This window comes from Electrona antarctica (genome assembly GCF_951216825.1).
Source record: "Electrona antarctica genome assembly, chromosome: 14".
NCBI lineage: Eukaryota > Metazoa > Chordata > Actinopteri > Myctophiformes > Myctophidae > Electrona > Electrona antarctica.
Window position 1 is genome coordinate 30,080,679 of NC_136795.1, and position 17,340 is coordinate 30,098,018.

Below are 17,340 nucleotides of genomic sequence, written 5' to 3' on the forward strand. Positions count from 1 at the left end.
CATTTCCAACATTCTAATGGTTTCCAGCAATTTCCAGGGGTGAGTAAACATCTTCTGAATCAAAGTAGCAGCGATCCTCTGAAGTGACGCAGTTAATTATGTCCAATGACCAATAGGCTACTGTCCCGTTAACAAAGTGCAACTTTTTCATCATTCTATTTCATACCTACTGACCGCCAGAGGGGCGGTGTTTTCAACACCTGGATATACATCGCGCGCACGCGCAGAGGTCGAATATTAATACCAACACTGTCACTCGTGACCCCCTGTGGGCGTGAGCCACCTATATAGGTGCCCAGTTCACAGGGTTCATCCTCTTTCATCTTTTCGCCTTTGAGCGCAGGTCGATTTATTTTATTGAGCTCCTGCTACTAGCCCTTCGAGGCTGTATGGGGGGGCTCTCGACGCCGGCCATGCCTATAAGCCTCGTAACCGTTCGGTTGGGGCTACCTTGCGTCCTCCAGAGGCTGCATGGTTGGCGGCGATAATTTTTCCGCCGGGCTTATTTCCCTGGTCCAACTATCATGTTGGACTTTATTTTCTACAGGTAAGTTGTGTGCTACTTTACTTGCCCGGCGGGCGTGCCTGCTACAGCCTTGCGGTATCTTCGCTTTGCTGTGTGGCGTTACATTGGGTTGGTGACAGTGTTTGCTCGCTGGAATCCAGCTTGTATGATTTGTGGAATTGTCGGTGGCGGCACTGCGGCAGTATCCGTCCATCCTCCCGACTAATGCATTAAGGGTTAGCGGTTGTGTGTTCACTAACTAAGAGCTAACTTTGTATTTAATGTCGGTGTGCTGTTTGTGTGGCTCGCAGAGGTGTGCTTCGCCTCGAAAGCGACCGCGGCGGCGCTTATTTGACTATTAATCAATACTCATGTTGAATGGCCGCACGATGCTAAATGAGCAACAGCAATGTTTTATGGCGTCAGTAACTGGGCAGTCCCCGTGCTGCCGCGACGCTTATTCTGACTGATTTATAGGATTAGTCATGTTGAACGACCACTCCTCTCCACGTGTTTTCTGCAAGAAGTGTTTTTCGCTCTGTCGCAGACGTGCAATCTACCAATCTACTATATGTGGCGCTTGGTTGCAACGATGTCTACCAAGAGGAGGTTTGTGTGGTCGTGACGTTAATGAGCGCTTCTCCCCAGACGATTTCTGGTTAAGGAACAAACTTTTTCAAAATGCATGTCAAGTTGTAAACGCAGCTCTTGCTAGTTTGTTTTGCTCGTTATATCAAGCAGGAATATGACAATGTTGTCACTGCAGCGTGCTTAACGTCACAGCTTAATTTAAGTGTATACTGCTATCTGAGATACGCATAGTGCTTGTATCTCATAGCTTGAGTGTGATCCGCTCAGCTGCTGTTCGGGTAATACTTGTTTGTGCTTGGCAGTATAATTACTAATATAATGTTTCAAGCGTCTATCGCTTTACCATTGCGCTGGTTCACTGGCATTGAGAGAGTGTTTCGCTCTGCTGCCGTTCTCTGAAGGTTACGCAGTAACCATGGTTATAAGAGATATAAGCAAGGCATGCGCGAGTACGTGCTTTTATGCCCTCGTCGAGAGGGCACGTGCTACGTCATGACGCAAAAGAGGCCCATTCTCTTATATACTTAATAGAATGTGAGTGTACTATAAGTACTTCTGTTATCCGCGCCCAAGTTGGGACGCGTCCCATAGCGAACTGCTGAGGGTTAGATCTTCGTATAACCACGACATTGTGTACCTGGTACTCACTACTGCTTTGACATGTGCAGTATACTATGATTACTTGCTATCATAGTTTGAGTGTACGTCGCTCTGCTGCTGTTCAGATATTAATATGCTTGGTATTAAAATGGTTGTATATGACAGTCCAAGTGTTTGGCTTTGCCACTATACTATGGCACTATTTGACACTAGCTTGAGTGATTCTCACTCTTTTGCTGCATTATCACTGACACTGGGGGTGTGTTTCGCTCCACTGCTGTCATACTTTGTGCTTGAAGCTGGCTTGAGTGGCCTTCACTCTTCACCATACATAGTATTGTTGACATACTGCGTGTACTGATGGTCATTTTTCACTAGCACCGAGGGCATGTTCCGCCCCGCCACTATCATATTGTGTACTTGACACGGGCTTGAGTGGTCCCCGCTCTTCGCCAGGTCTGCATTGTATTAATGACATACTGTGCGTACAGATGATCAATAAGCGTAACGCTGTGGCTGACTGGTTCTCGCTGCTTTGGCCGCGTTATCACTGGCATTGAGAGTGTGTTTCGCTCTGCTGCCATTATCTGGAGGTATATGACAGTCCAAGTATTTGGCTTTCCCACTATACTATGGCACTACTTGACACTGTAGCTTGAGTGATTCTCGCTCTTTCGCTACAACTACATAACCAGTAGTATTTAGAGTGTCTCGCTCTGCTGCCGTTCATGGATTAGTGCAACATGCTGGTCCTCTCTGGTCCCACAGAGGAGGTCCATTACTTGAGCCTGTAGTCAGGTTTCGACTTGGGCGCCGGACACAGGCTATGGCTGTGGTTCATTCTTCCATCCATCTCCAACCGCTTATCCGTAGTCTGGTCGCGAGGGAAACAGCTCCATACCGAGAGCTGCAGACTTCCTCTCCAGAGCAGCATTAGTAACTTCATTCTGGGGGATCCCGAGGCGATCCAAGGCCATTTTGAGGATATTGCTGTTATTGTGGCTGCATACTGCTGGCACGTATGCCAACTGTGTTGGCCGTGGTTGTGGCTGATTTGCCTCCCACAGGGATGCTAGCGTTGTGAGATGATGCTCTCTCAACTAGGGGAGATTTCAAGGTGGTACTCTTGGCCACCAAGTTGCTCAGGTTAAGAACGTCTTAACCCATTTAGAGCCGATGCTGTAAACACCTTCTGAATCCGGACCTAGGTCTCGGAATGATTTCAAATGTCGATTTGAAGAATTGAGAAGAGTATACATATGGCTATATACTTTACATAGCAGCGGCAACCCAGACTTGTTGCTGCCTTAATGGGTTGATACATGGGTGCTGCTCTTTTCCTGCTGTTTGCAGAGCCGCTACTCGTGGTCTGTGATGAGTAGCACTGACCTTTTAGATTGCCTTCTGGGGGTGACCAACGAGACAGGGTCCCTAACCCTGGACTTAATGCCAGCATTGCTTCTCTGGTGGTGTCACTAGATGAAGCCTTCGAGCTAGTATGGCTATTGCCCATGGCCGCACGCAGTGTAGAGTCACTGGTCTGCCAACTAGATCCATGCCACGGCAGCTGGACTGGGACGTGTTGGACGGTCCCTTAATGGTCACCTCATCCTGGCCCTCTGGCCTGCGCGCATTGATGCGCAGGCACGGCACCTATGGGTGATGCTTGTTCTAGGCGTTAGCTTACGTGGTAACTAACTACCCTGATGTTGGGGCCTAGTGTGGCCCCGAGGGGCGGCCACGGTGGGTTAGTGAGCCCGCCTGGCGACCCAGAGCCCCTGGATGTCCCGGGTTCAATGCCAGATCCGGCCAGCAATGTGTCCATGTATGTCCCGGTCTGAGCCCCTAATTGCTCCCCGAGCGCTGTAGAATGGCTGCTCATTGCTCCTAGTAGCAATAAGATGGGTAAATGCAGGGGACACATGTTGCGTATGTGCAACCGTACAGCTGAACTAGCTTGCACATCAATTATAGACTCAGCATTCTAACAGGCCCCACTTTCAGGGAAGTACAGTGGGACACTTAACACTCTGCCTGTCGTTCCAGGCCGGATGTTTGGGCCTGCCACCCAACAGACCTTGCAGCATAGTGCACGGTGAACAAGCAGTTTGGTTCAACTGAAGGTTTCTCCTTGATTCATGATGTGACTGATGACGGTGGTGGTTTTCGCCTGATCCTCGATCTCAGACCTACCAGCTGCCTCTGGTCATGTATGCTGGGCACAGTGGATGTGCTCCAGGCGGTGCCAGATTGAGAATGGTCTGCAAGCATGGCCTTGCTTAAACTCTTAGAGTTAATGGGGGGCTGACGGACAGCTTCCACTGACCTGTCTCGTCTTGGACGAGTACAGTGCTGCCAGCCAGTTCTTCTGGTTGTTGGGCACACCGAAGCGACGTAGACAGTTGCTTCTCTAGGGCTGCTTTCATTGCACCCTTTTACATGTTCTGTCTATAATTTCTGGGCCTCGAACCCCAGAATTCTGCCTACCACCGTGGATACGGTTGGGTTACTGTTTCAGTTATGTACAGGCATTTAAGCGTGCTTCGCTCTACTGCCTACCATCTCCAGCCAGTGTCTGTGATGTACTGGGCCAGTGTGCAGTGGACTTGGCCCTTGGGATCTTTGGACTTTGTTCGTAACATAATATGTCAACAGTCTATCTTCCGACCCACTAAGGGGTCGCTCGATCCAGTCAGTCTCTGCAGGAGGTCTTGCCTCATCTTGCTGGTTTCATAGCAATGCTCTTGTTGGGTATACAGTCCAGGCGGCGGACATGCTTCCCATTTAAGCCTCTTGGATCTGATGATGTTTCGTATCACTGGGCATGTCTACGGCAGAGCAGGATCTTTGGCCTTGAGCGCTTGGCGCGTGGCCAACTGTGGCTCTCCCTTCCGGCACTGACCGTTGGGGCAGGACACTCTGGCCCACCCTTGGCCAGGCGACTTCTTGTAAGTCGTCTCTACACTGCCACTTTTGGTGCCGTGTATTCTTCACAGGATAGGCAGAGGCAGTCGCACAGTAGTATGGTGCCACCATATCGGTCAGGAAGTATGAGTTTCCATGTTTCCGCCTCAATTTGTTTTTCATATTGGGCGGGCTATACGCGACTAGAGGTTCGTTTTTGGTTACCACTGCAGCTGAATCATCTACTGCAGCTTCTCGATGAAGTGCTTTGGCCTCCCCACAGAGACAGAATCCCCTGTCACAGTTTAGGGAGAGGGTGCATTCTCACCCGGGTCACCTTCGGCTGCGTAAACTGACCACTGACAATCATGCCTATTGTCCGAACCCTACTTGATTCTTGTGCATCCTGCACCAGGGCGTTGCACGCCAACACAAGTAAACTGTGGTTTAGTTGAGACAAAGCACCACCATGTTGCTCTGTGTTTTCAATACCTGCCTGTGATATTGGCAGCCTTAACCTCTCCACCAGGAGAGTAATTGTGATTGAGAACTGTTGTGCCCAGTACGGGCCCTGAGAACCTATTATGTTAGACCTACCACGTGCACTTGGGGGTCAGAACGGCTCTTCATTGGCTATGATGGCTCTAATAAAGGTTGCGCTCTCTCTGGACAGCGCCTGTCACACTTTATTGTGGGTATGCCATCAGCCACACTGACGGGGCGAGCAATCGTCCCCCCTACCATCTGATACGAGGTACCACTCTACCAGGTTTGGATGGACTTTGTCCCCAGCCCTTGGATCGGGCCGTTCTCAAATGGCTATCTGCTAGTACCATTTGCCCTCACTGCGACCCTACGGAAGTGAGTAGGTTGTCTTCAGGCCCTGCCCGGTGCCTGAGACTGGGATGCCGATGGGTCTGGGTTTACCATTCGCCAATCCCTCTTATGTCTTCAAGGACTTTCTGCCTTTCACGTTGGCTAGCCTATCATTTTTAGTTTGCTCCACAGCCAGGCACGGAGCATTCTAGTACCTGCCTATTGTGCCCTGTCCGGGCTCTGTGGCACGGCATAGCTGTGATGGCTGTTTGGTTGTTTTTGTCTGTGATAAAGGGCACAGGAAGGGCTGTGCCTTGATTCAACAGAGACTAACGCAACACTTAGAGGTACTTTGATTGTTGCGTTGAGGTAGATTTCTTCAGTAGGCCTCAAGGCCTCCCCAGAGGCATTTTGACATGCCAGACCAGGGGGTGGGCATCTGTGTTGCAGTGCAGCCAAATGGGCTCCATCTGTTTTGGGCTTTTGCCAAGAGTCAGCCAACCTGACTCTCCCTCACCCTGTGGTGACGGCTGTTTGGCTGTCCATTAGATCTGCAAACCGACCTCGGTAAGCGCAGATTCCTCGTGACCATGTTGGTATGAGTCATCCAGGTGTTGAAAACACCGCCCCTCTGGCGGAGAGTTATGTATATAACTACGGTTCTATGAATACCGGATGACCGCCAGAGTTCATTGTCACTCGGAATCCCGACGAAAAGATTTCATGAGGATGAACCCTGTGAACTGGGCACCTATATAGGTGGCTCACGCCCACAGGGGGTCACGAGTGACAGTGTTGGTATTAATATTCGACCTCTGCGCGTGCGCGCGATGTATATCCAGGTGTTGAAAACACCGCCCCTCTGGCGGTCATCCGGTATTCATAGAACCGTAGTTATATACATAACTCTCGTTCACCGTTGTGCAACAGTCCCGAACAGAGCTATACAATATTATGACAATTGTCAACTTGGCTATAATCTACTAGGTTACATCGTTTACATAATCATTGCCTCTCAAACCCACCCACGCGTAATGTGCGTTGCCTAACCAAAAGAACAGACATACAAACCATCAACATGCCGCTCGCTCGATGGCGTGTCGAGTCTGTCGACAGCTTGCAGATCTTTTATTTTGGGCAGTGGGCACACAACGAGGCGCGCTGCGCTGCGATGGGGAAATTAAATAGCTGTACAGCGCGCTGCGATACGATTTGTAAACCAAATAGCTGTAGCCTACAGTGTGACTGTAACATTGCTTGGTCATCATGTAACTATATTACGTGTATGCAGGCGCTTTCATAGTTATATGGAGCATTTACCGTGGTGACGTTGATTAGGTAGCCTAATTTAGCTTATTCACCCAGCTGGGTTCAACGAGACAGCAGTGTCTCGTTAAGCCCCGACGTTTCCAAAACGAGCTATTGCGGATGAATCGATGGTCTTATAAAACATTTAAGCATATGGCAAGTTAACTTAAGTTATATAGTTGATGCTGAGCAGTAAGCAGCTCATTTGGTTGGCAGACCATAGGCCAGCCAGCGGTAGCAAGTTCAACAACCACCGTTCTACTTCTATTCTGTCACTTTAGTGCGCTGCGCTGCTGCTGATCATCGCCTCCTCCTCCTTCAGTCACATATAGTATATCGCCTAAACTGTAAAAGTTAATCGCCAACATTCACCAGCTCAGCCCTCTTCATATTAAATAAATAGGCTACATTACACAAACAACAGAATTGTTATTTTTGTTATAATACAAACAAAAAAAAATCACAGAGCCCGAGGCTCGGCCCGGCCCGACTAATTAGCGTGCATTTTGGGCCCGGCCCGACCCGAAAATGTCGGGCCGGGCCGGGTTCGGGCAGAGATTGAGAACTCTACTCCCGACTCACGAAAATGATCTCACATAATTAAGGGATCTACCCTTGGTGGTAAATGCAGCTGCAGCGCAGAAAGGTTTTTGGGAGAGTCACTGCAGACTCTCCCAAAAACCTTTCTGCTGCATTTACCACCATTTGACCGTAGGCCTACTAATGGTTCCTGTGATCTCCTGGTCCTGGAGGTGAGTGCACACAGAACTTCTACCAAAAACGCCATAACTGCATGTTTCTACCTGCACTCCCCCCTCCATTCCCACTGACTTGGCAAGGGGCATCAGGGTCCTCCATTTTCAATTCATCTGAACATTTAAAGACATACAAATATAAACTTCTATGCAAAAAACAAAAACGAAAGTACATATAATTTGCTTATTAAACAGAGCTAATGTGACCGTCGACTCAACCGTTTCTTATTTTCTCCTCTACTGAGCAGTGAGCATTGAGCACCATGTGTGTTGCGGATGAGAGGGGACAGTTTTGCCTCCTCCCATAGCCTAGGTAAAGGATCAGGTTTCATTTGACTACCAGCAGATGCAAAATTACCCTTAACAGTAAATAAATTAAAGTAATTACACACACACACACCAAAAAACTGCAGTAATAAGTAGCCATATGAAATACTTTATTGAAAAGGGATTTTAATGAGCCGAGTAAAAAACAGATGGAAATCTGGTATTAACATGAATAAAAAACGAAATAGTTACACATTTGTTTGGGAAAATGTATTTATGTATTGCCCAATATTTTTTATGAAGACATTGTATGCGTATGCCACTGTTTACCTTAGAGTATATATGATAGCCTATATACTCTAAAGCTGTTTACACATTTAAACTGGAAATATAGGGCCCAGCAAAATATCCCAAAAGGGGCGTAAACATGTGTCGCTTCCAGCCCGCATCCTTGTTGTGGGGCAAGTAATTTAAAAAAAATTGGATTTTATTTATATATTTATATATCACTATTAGTATAATTGTAATCCATCTACAGTAGTGAGCTTGCAGATCAGCTATTTTCAACAGATTTAACTTTAAAAACCACCCGATCAACATTGTATTGTATCTTGTTAAAGTGTTCTTGATTAATGTATTCATTCGTTTAAATGAACACCCAGAAAATAGCCAAAACGTCAGCTGGAGCTCATAGGGTGTTATTGTCTCCACCAGGCCGAAGGCATGGGGAGAGAGTATGTTTTGCACTCCGTGTGTCCGTGTGTCCGTCCGTCTGTGAACAGCTAATCTCCGGCACCGTTAACCCGGTCGATGCCAAATTTTGCACACACACTCCCTGGATGCCAACGATGAACCTCTGCCCCAAAATTTCCACAACGGCCTGTTATAGCGCCACCAGGAGGCCGCTTGGTGAAAAACAAGTTTTTGGACAGTACACCTACAGATTTTGTCCAAACATCACGCAAATTGGTACACAGTCTCTCTAGAGCCATTCAACGAAACAGGTCTTTCAGATTTCTCAGACTCCATCCTGATTGGCTAAGATTGGCTTCCAAAGTTCGCAGGAGTGCTCAGTTTCAAACAAAATGCTGCAAATCATGAACACATCGTGTGATTTCCGTGAAATTGTGCACGCACATTCCCACTAGGCCGAGGAAGAAATGCCACGTGAACATTTTAAACTCAGCCTCATGGTGGCGCTATAACTGGCCGAAAAGTGATTTTACCTCTAACTGCACGGATCTGTGGATAACTTTGTATGCCAACTCCCTAGAGGCCAAGGAAAAACCTTTGCCTGGAATTTTTCAAATCTGCTCTTTATAGCGCCACCAGGAGGCCGACATATGTAAAACACATTTTCTAATATTACTCCTTCAGATTTTATCCAAATTTCACGCAAATCGGTACACATCTCTCCATAGTCATGTGATCAAGACTGGTTTATTTTATTTCTCATAATCCACCCTCATTGGCTATGATTGGCTTCTAAACTTTTCAGGAGTAGCCCGCTTTGTACCCGTTTTGTACAAATCGCCACAACTACTCAACGCAGCGTCCGATTGTGGTGAAACTGTGCATGCATATTCCCACTAGGCTTTGGAAGAAATGCCACTTGACAGTTTTCAAATCAGCCTCATGGTGGCGCTACAACAGGCCAAGCATCATACACACACTCCTATCCTCCTGGTGGAGACCTGTGCCCAGAAGGGCACTTTTTCTAGTTCCGCTCTGCAACGTGGGAGGCGCTGTTTCGTAAAAAACATTTCTCATGTCCGCTCGGTGGATTCTGTTACATTTTGGCAAAAAAGTGCATTTTATAGTTGTGGTGGGAGTTGGCATACAAAGTTGGCATACAAAGTTATCCACAGATCCGTGCAGTTAGAGGTAAAATCACTTTTCGGCCAGTTATAGCGCCACCATGAGGCTGAGTTTAAAATGTTCACGTGGCATTTCTTCCTCGGCCTAGTGGGAATGTGCGTGCACAATTTCACGGAAATCACACGATGTGTTCATGATTTGCAGCATTTTGTTTGAAACTGAGCACTCCTGCGAACTTTGGAAGCCAATCTTAGCCAATCAGGATGGAGTCTGAGAAATCTGAAAGACCTGTTTCGTTGAATGGCTCTAGAGAGACTGTGTACCAATTTGCGTGATGTTTGGACAAAATCTGTAGGTGTACTGTCCAAAAACTTGTTTTTCACCAAGCGGCCTCCTGGTGGCGCTATAACAGGCCGTTGTGGAAATTTTGGGGCAGAGGTTCATCGTTGGCATCCAGGGAGTGTGTGTGCAAAATTTGGCATCGACCGGGTTAACGGTGGGGGGCTCAGAGTGCGTCCACTAAGGAAAGTAGGCTTTCTATTGACACAACCCGTCTTTGTATTGGTGAGTAGGTCAAACGTTCTTGAGATTTCCACTAAAGAGGAGAGGCTGGTCTGATTTCCATGTGAGATTTAACAGCGATTCATTGATTGATTGATTGAAATATAACAGTTTGCAGAATTACAGTACAATTCAAGCACAACTCAATACAAAGACTGTTAACTGTGAGTGGACGGTGCAGATTCTACCAAGTTCAGAGCTGAGGGCCTTTTCAACCTGCAGTTTGTTCCTGTCCGAGACCAGCAGTGCTGAGTCAAAAGCCCTTTGGAGGTTCAGCATGACCATGCCGCAGTATTTGCCAACATCCACCTCGTGTTTGATGTGGTCGCTCAAATAGAGGATGTGTCAGTGGAGTGGGATGTTCTGAAACCAGATTGGAATTCATACATACATTTTTTCGTGGCAAGATACTTTTCAACCTGTTCATAGACTATTTTTCCCATCACTTTCGAGATGGAGCTAAGAATAGAAATAGGGCGGTAGTTGCCGGGATCTAATTTGCTCCCTTTCTTGCTCCCTTTCAGGGGGGTTACTTTGGCCAGTTTGAAATCTTGGGGGACCTGTCCTTGTTTGATGGAGAGGTTTACTATGTGGGTGATGATGGAGAGGTTTACTGTGTGGGTGATGATGGAGAGGTTTACTGTGTGGGTGATGATGGAGCTACAGAGATGGCCGAGTCTCTGAGAAATTTGGAGGGAATATTGTCATGGCAACAAACCATGTGCAACACAGATTCGGACTAAATGCTCCTATGCCACCAAAATGTGGAACGCCCTAACAACAGTCATTAAGACATGCAAATCTCTTGACTCCTTCAAAACTGCTCTCAAAGGGCACCTACGGACGGCTGCAATTCGAAACTGGCCCCCGTAAATTCTGAATCCCCCACCCACCCCTGTTCCCCCTCACTGTATATGTTTCTTTTCCCTTTTTACCTCCTATGATGATTTCCTTTTTGACTATATAGTTGTGTATATTCGTACGTCTCTAAATGTTTTGATGAATTGAAAATGGTGGGCCCTATTTTAAACAAGTATAATGCTTTATAGTGTCGTCCACTCACTGTTAACAGTTTTTGTATTGAGTTGTACTTGAAATGTACTGTAATTCTGCAAACTGTTAATAAATCAATCAATCAATCAAGAGGACTGCCAATATAGAAAGGACAATGGACACGAAGGGGGCATACACCCGACCAGTGGGAGGCAGTAATGTGCCGGAAGGCATCTAGACTGCCGGAAATTCACAAGAAGAAGGAGCCTGTTTACGGAAGTGAAGACGCAGAGAAATGATTGAAAATAATCCTCATCATCACATGTTTATATTATTGTACTATAATAATGTTCCACGACTTTAACAGCGCTTTTAACATGCTTGTTGTCTAACGATACATTCATCATTCTGAACCAGTGGAAACTGAAGGAAAGCGAAGAGGAGGGAGAATACGTTTTGTGTGTGTGTAAGCTGTAAGGAGACACAGAAAACCACTTGCCCTGTTGGAGAACGACGACAAATTCAATGTAACCGTTTGTAACGGGTTACGGTTACATTGTAGAACACTGGCGACTTGCTGAGTAACAATAGTCATCGTTGCTGGACTAAAGATGGATCCGGAGGTGGATATTATAGAGTTCCAAGTTCCAGTGGAGAACAACAAAACTCTGTTTATCTGGGACATCCAGCCGTCCTTCACCGAGGCTTTCATCTATGTGAGTTCACATAATCTTAACGACTTAATGCGTTTAGGCCTCATTGTTGTAGTTTAACTATAATTTAACTGACTATCCTGGCACTGTCTAGAACAGCTGTATAGAGGTTCCAAACGGAACAGCAAATATTCCTAGCCATGGTTCACATGACGCTCATGGCGAAACTTCAGCCTGTATTTTGGGAAGGCTATATTTACAGAGCAAATGTGTACATACACGTTCAGATTTCAAATATAAAGTACTCACCACGGATGCCACGGGTGTTAGAATTGTCCTGGGGCAGCGATTAGAACTGCTGCATTCCGCGTTGTTTAATAAAAAGCATTTTTATCCGAGCTGTTATTTTTTATCCATAGGCTTTCAACTACGCGCCCCTATCGGTCGTGAGGTGTGTTGCACTCTGATACTGGGTGCGTTCTATATAATATGCACACTGACTGCACTGCCAATACAATAGGCGAGTGCGCTGCCTACCGGTGTGCAACTGTAAATTTCCCGAACGCACCCCGTTTGAGAAAAATAGCCGGGGCGCTTTGATAAAAATGCCAAATTAATATTAGGCCATATTAATATTATTGATTTCAGGCAGCTTGCATTTTTGTGTGCAATGTAAATAAAAGTGTTACACTGAATACAAATTGTCAATAGGCCTATATAATATATTATTACATTTGTGACTATCAGTATTATGGGCTATTTGAGTATATGTAAAGGAATACATGCAATGTATTGTAACGTTTAGCACCCTGAGCTGGAGTCGAAGTCCTCCAACTCAGTAGACAAGGCAAGCAACAAGCCAAGGCAAGAGAGCTAGCTCCCTTGGAGGAGCAAGTTATGGCCGGTGTATGGGTCTTTCGCAGGGTCGTCAGCCATTCTAGGGCTGTTGGACCTAACTGAAAGCTTGAACAGAAACATAAATACGGTCCCTTTATATTTTGTTTCCTACCCTTTTGTTTTTAAACATTTTCAAAAACATTTCTGAAAAAGGTATAATTTTTTTTTGTGCGTAGAGCCCAACCTTCATCATAATGATTCCCTGTGTTATCCAGGAGAGGTTATGGTCGGTCTTTTCGTCCTTCGGTCCGCTGTACCTGCTCAAAGTGTGCCCCAATGCAGCAGTGGCCCGTCCCGGCTTCTACGCCCTGGTCAAGTTCTACTCTGCAGTCCAAGCCTCCAAGGCGCAACGGTCCACGGATAAACGAACACTGTTCCAAAGCACCCCAGTAAAGGTAAAGACTAGAAAACAAATCATGTCGTTCCTTTAGTGTGTGTATTATGTATCATTAGTGTTTCAGAGCCTCTGCCTGATATCTCCCCCGGTCAGGGGGGAATTCCCCTTGAAGCTAGTGGTGAAGATGTTGGCTTTGCACGCGGGAGACCTGGGTTTTATATGTACATGTTCATACATACATGTGCATGATGTCACATCTGTCATTCATTTACTCCTAGCATATCAACCACGGCTCCAGAGTGAAACTATTTTGTTGCATTTTGCCAACCTATTCCAGCAGGAGGTTCCAGTGGCCCTTGCGGAAGAAGTTACTGAGTCTAATGTCCATTGTCATTGTCATGTCCCCCTCAAAAAGAACGATAGGATTCCCCCTTTAAGTGCTGCACAGGGCAAGGGACATAGTAGTTGGGTTTAGGAGAGTTCCCTTGCCCTGGCAAAGGAAAGGGTCCGTTGAAGGGTTATTGGGTGATTTCAGAATTTGGGACAGGGGACCCTTATTAGGGTTAGGGGGGTGCCATCCGGCTCAAGCAACACAACATTTGCACGTTCACTCATAACATTGTGTAATGTGTATGTTTCAGGTCCAGCTGAGCACCAAGCGTAACAACCCCCATTCAAACCCTCACAACATCAAGCCACTAAGTCACTCACGCTGCCAGGAACTAGCCAATCACTGTCTGGGGTTCAACGGATGGTGCACCCGCATCCTGACCGTAAGCCCGTCTTTGCTGATTGACGCTCATCGTCGCTGTTGAGCATAAACCTTGTATCTCCATATTTCATATTATTTAGTTAATGAAAGACATCTAATATCTATGCTATAGATACATTTTAGATTTGCATCTGCAGACACGTTTTGCTCCGCTTAAGAGGGTGGTTCATTCACCCTAATATTTAATAAATTAAAAGAAAGACTAGCGATTATCAGTCCAATGTCATTGTGCTGAAGAGAGGATGTTAAAAGCCAACATGTTATGACTTCTCCATTTCACATTTGTCGTCCTCAGCTGAAGGAGCTGTCAAGTGATCCAGAGGATGACCAGGGCAGAAGCCAGGAGGAGAAGACTCTTCGCTACGGATGTCTGGTGGAACTGTCCTTCCCTCAACATACCCCAGCAACAAGTCGAGGGGTAGCAGTGGTGGAGGAGACCTATAATAACACTGGTAGGCACTGGGCAGAGGGGAAAGCAGGAGACAATAGGAAATAAGTACTGGAGAGGAAGTTTACGTTTTTGAGTGGAAGATCATTTAAAGAGGAGAACAGATGGAGGATATGCGGAGGGATGGATTGCAAATGAGGAGTTAGAGCACGATCAACACATTGGTTTGGCCGATATATCTAGTGTAGTGGTTCCCAAACGTTTTCATGTCAAGGACCCCCAAATTGACACTAATTAGCCTGTGGACCCCCATTTGAAAAGATATGCCAGAGACCCCCATAAAAAGATATTTACGTCTCTAGCAGTGATTCTCAACCCGTTTAATTTCAAGGACCCCCAGTTTGACATGCATATTAGTCTACCGACCCCCATTTAATGGCATTTCTATCTCTGGGACCCCAATTTATATTGTAAAATCAATGTTGTAAAATCAATAACGGGTCCATTTGGTTCCATTTGTACACTCAGAGTTACAGAGCCATAAGTGTCCATTTGGTTCCAAACTATCATTTAGCTGGGGACCCCCTGGAACTCCCTCAAGGACCCCTGGGAGTCCCCGGACCCCACTTTGAGAACCACTGATCTAGTGGATGGGCTTTTTCTTTCATCATTAATTTTCCAAATGACAGTGACAATATAGTAGGACTGGAATCAAGACTACAGGAGGAAATGTTTGATAGAATGTCTAGCAAACTTGACTGATTTGCGTGCTCTGTCTGTCTAGGTCCTGAGATATGTGGCCAGAAGCATAGTAAGCTGCGGAGATGGGTGAGAGATAAGGCCGTTGTCCAGGCTTTCAGCACTGTGCTAGTGATCATGCTAGGTAGTGATATACCACTGTTACTGTACTACTACTACCTCTCACAAACAATTTTGTCACATTTATGCTATATGGAATCATGTGCCAAGGCGTCATGCTAACACGCCGCAAGTGGCAGCTGTGCCCCTTTGCTCTATACAATAGAAGTGTGCGGGGCATGATGGTTTTAGTTGCGCATGTGTGACTGACTGTACCCTGACACAAGGTGTGCTTACTGTAGGTGTAAAGATGGGCAGTGTTTCTGGTGGTTCTATCTGTTATGTCTCCACATTATCTACTTCCGAGTTTAGGTTATTGGGAATAACAGTAACCTGTCCAATGTAGTTGAACAATGGTAGTTTGAAGCAGGTGGTTACCGCTACCATCTCAGTACTGTACTTATAGTCACTGGGACAAAACAATGTGCAACATCTTTGGTCATTACAAAAGACCGATGTGTAGAATCTAGAATTATGTTTTCCTGTGCGATCAAAATAAGCACAGTCAGAGCTGCGCTGCACTCTGGATGGATGTTATGTAATTTTTCACATGTACCACTCGTTATTGGATATAATGATATGATTAAGGTAAGAAAACGGTTAACAATTCTCTGGGTTATAAATTGTGTCTCTCTGTCTCTGTTGCTAGGTAATGGTAAGGTCCTGATTGAGGTGAGAGAGGACAGGGACCAGCTCCAACCTGAAGATAACCCAGAGGGGGAAATTCAGGTCTCTCTCTCTCTTTTTCAGACATATCTCTACATTTTGGGTCATTAAAACCACTTAAAACATATACAGTTTGTTGACCGGAATCCCTAGAGCCATTTTTACCAAATGTTTGCCCTAGAATAAGATTACTAAAGGTTGCTCTCTCGCCACTTCTCACAGGTAAATGAAGTCTCCTGGAGTGATTTGAACCCAGAGCAGGAAGAAGAAGATTGGGAACTGACGGTATCCTGAAGACAGAGACGAGAGATTTTATCTTTATTTATTTTAATCAAAATAGGCTACATCCTTCAGCGGTCTGACACAGGAGCCCTCATAAAGTTTACAAAAGAACCATTGCACTCTGTTTTACGGCATCTCTTGGCTACTTGTTGTAGAACTGCCTTTGAAAATGGGGAATATAATTTAACTGAATTCCAATTGGAATTGCTTATTTTTGTCAGCATTGCTTTTGATCACATTTCAATCTATTGTTTTATTAGAAAGACTAATGTTCATTAGTTTTGTCACAAACATATCTTATCAATTTTATATTTGTATTGTTTTATTTGCAACTTGTTTTCTGTATTACTGCATGCTAGCAGCACCAATGTTCTTCTGCAAATTTAATACCATGCTTTACTGTTATACAGTACTGTAGTGTATAGTTAAGCCTCTTTCCTGAGACAATGGTTTCAAGCAGTGTTCATGTCTGCTTATTATTATGTGACTTTGGGCTTATTTTTCTGGAAGGTTGCTTGTAAATATTGGTAGTTGCCATTTGGTGGTTTAGGGTTTTTGGGCTTTTTTTCCAAAGTTGAGTAGCTTCCTAATGTTTAAACCATGGTTATCAAACATTTTCATATTCTTTTTTTCCCCCCAAGATATTTTTTAAAATGGAAGCAATGGCTTCCTCTGAGATACTGAGTGAGTTGGCAGAAATGGTGCCATAGTGAGGATGGACCAATTCATGAATATAATGTAATTGAAACGGGCAATACAATCTCACCATGTATAAAGAAATGTACATTTACAATAAATGAAGGAAATGTTTTCAATGTCGGAGGTACACCCTTGGGGCTTTTGGCCCCTTCCCATCTGAAAACAAAACAAAAAACATTATTTGTTTTTGTAAATCAGCCACAATCTATATGTTTTGAGGAATGTTGCCCGTGTTCTACAACCTACATGACCTGAACATTGACACAAAGATCACCATCAACATGTCTTCTCTTTCGAGTCTGGACGGAATTCTGCCATATCAACATAATTGACATACCCCAAATCTCTAAATGTTTTAACAGAAATGAATGGAAATTCTACTTTAGCCTGGTCCTGGTGTGTGTGACCGTTGATACGTACTGTATATCATGTTAAAATGGAAATCTGACCTGAACAGATAACTCTAGCGTCTGTCACAGTCAGGTTTTGTCTTTTGACAGTTCCAGACTGGTCTCATTGCCGAAACACTGGATCACAAGAAATGCAGCCTCCATCAAAATGTGTGTAATCAGGAGTGCTCCAAGTAGGCCTGTCACCATTATTACATAATCTAATCTCATTATCTCAATCATTAAAAAAACGGAAATAGCTGATCTACAAGATATTACAG

General features: G+C 45.3%; 1 protein-coding gene across 1 annotated transcript; it reads left to right on the top strand.

Moving 5' to 3' along the window:
- Window positions 1-11,329: 11,329 nt before the first annotated feature.
- On the top strand, window positions 11,330-16,781 carry rdm1 (RAD52 motif containing 1). Its single transcript, XM_079521087.1, has 7 exons — window positions 11,330-11,834; window positions 12,884-13,063; window positions 13,647-13,778; window positions 14,073-14,229; window positions 14,950-15,048; window positions 15,673-15,752; window positions 15,912-16,781. Exons 1-7 carry the CDS (start codon window positions 11,730-11,732, stop codon window positions 15,981-15,983), a joined length of 825 nt encoding a protein of 274 aa, XP_079377213.1. The 5' UTR covers window positions 11,330-11,729; the 3' UTR covers window positions 15,984-16,781.
- Window positions 16,782-17,340: the final 559 nt, after the last annotated feature.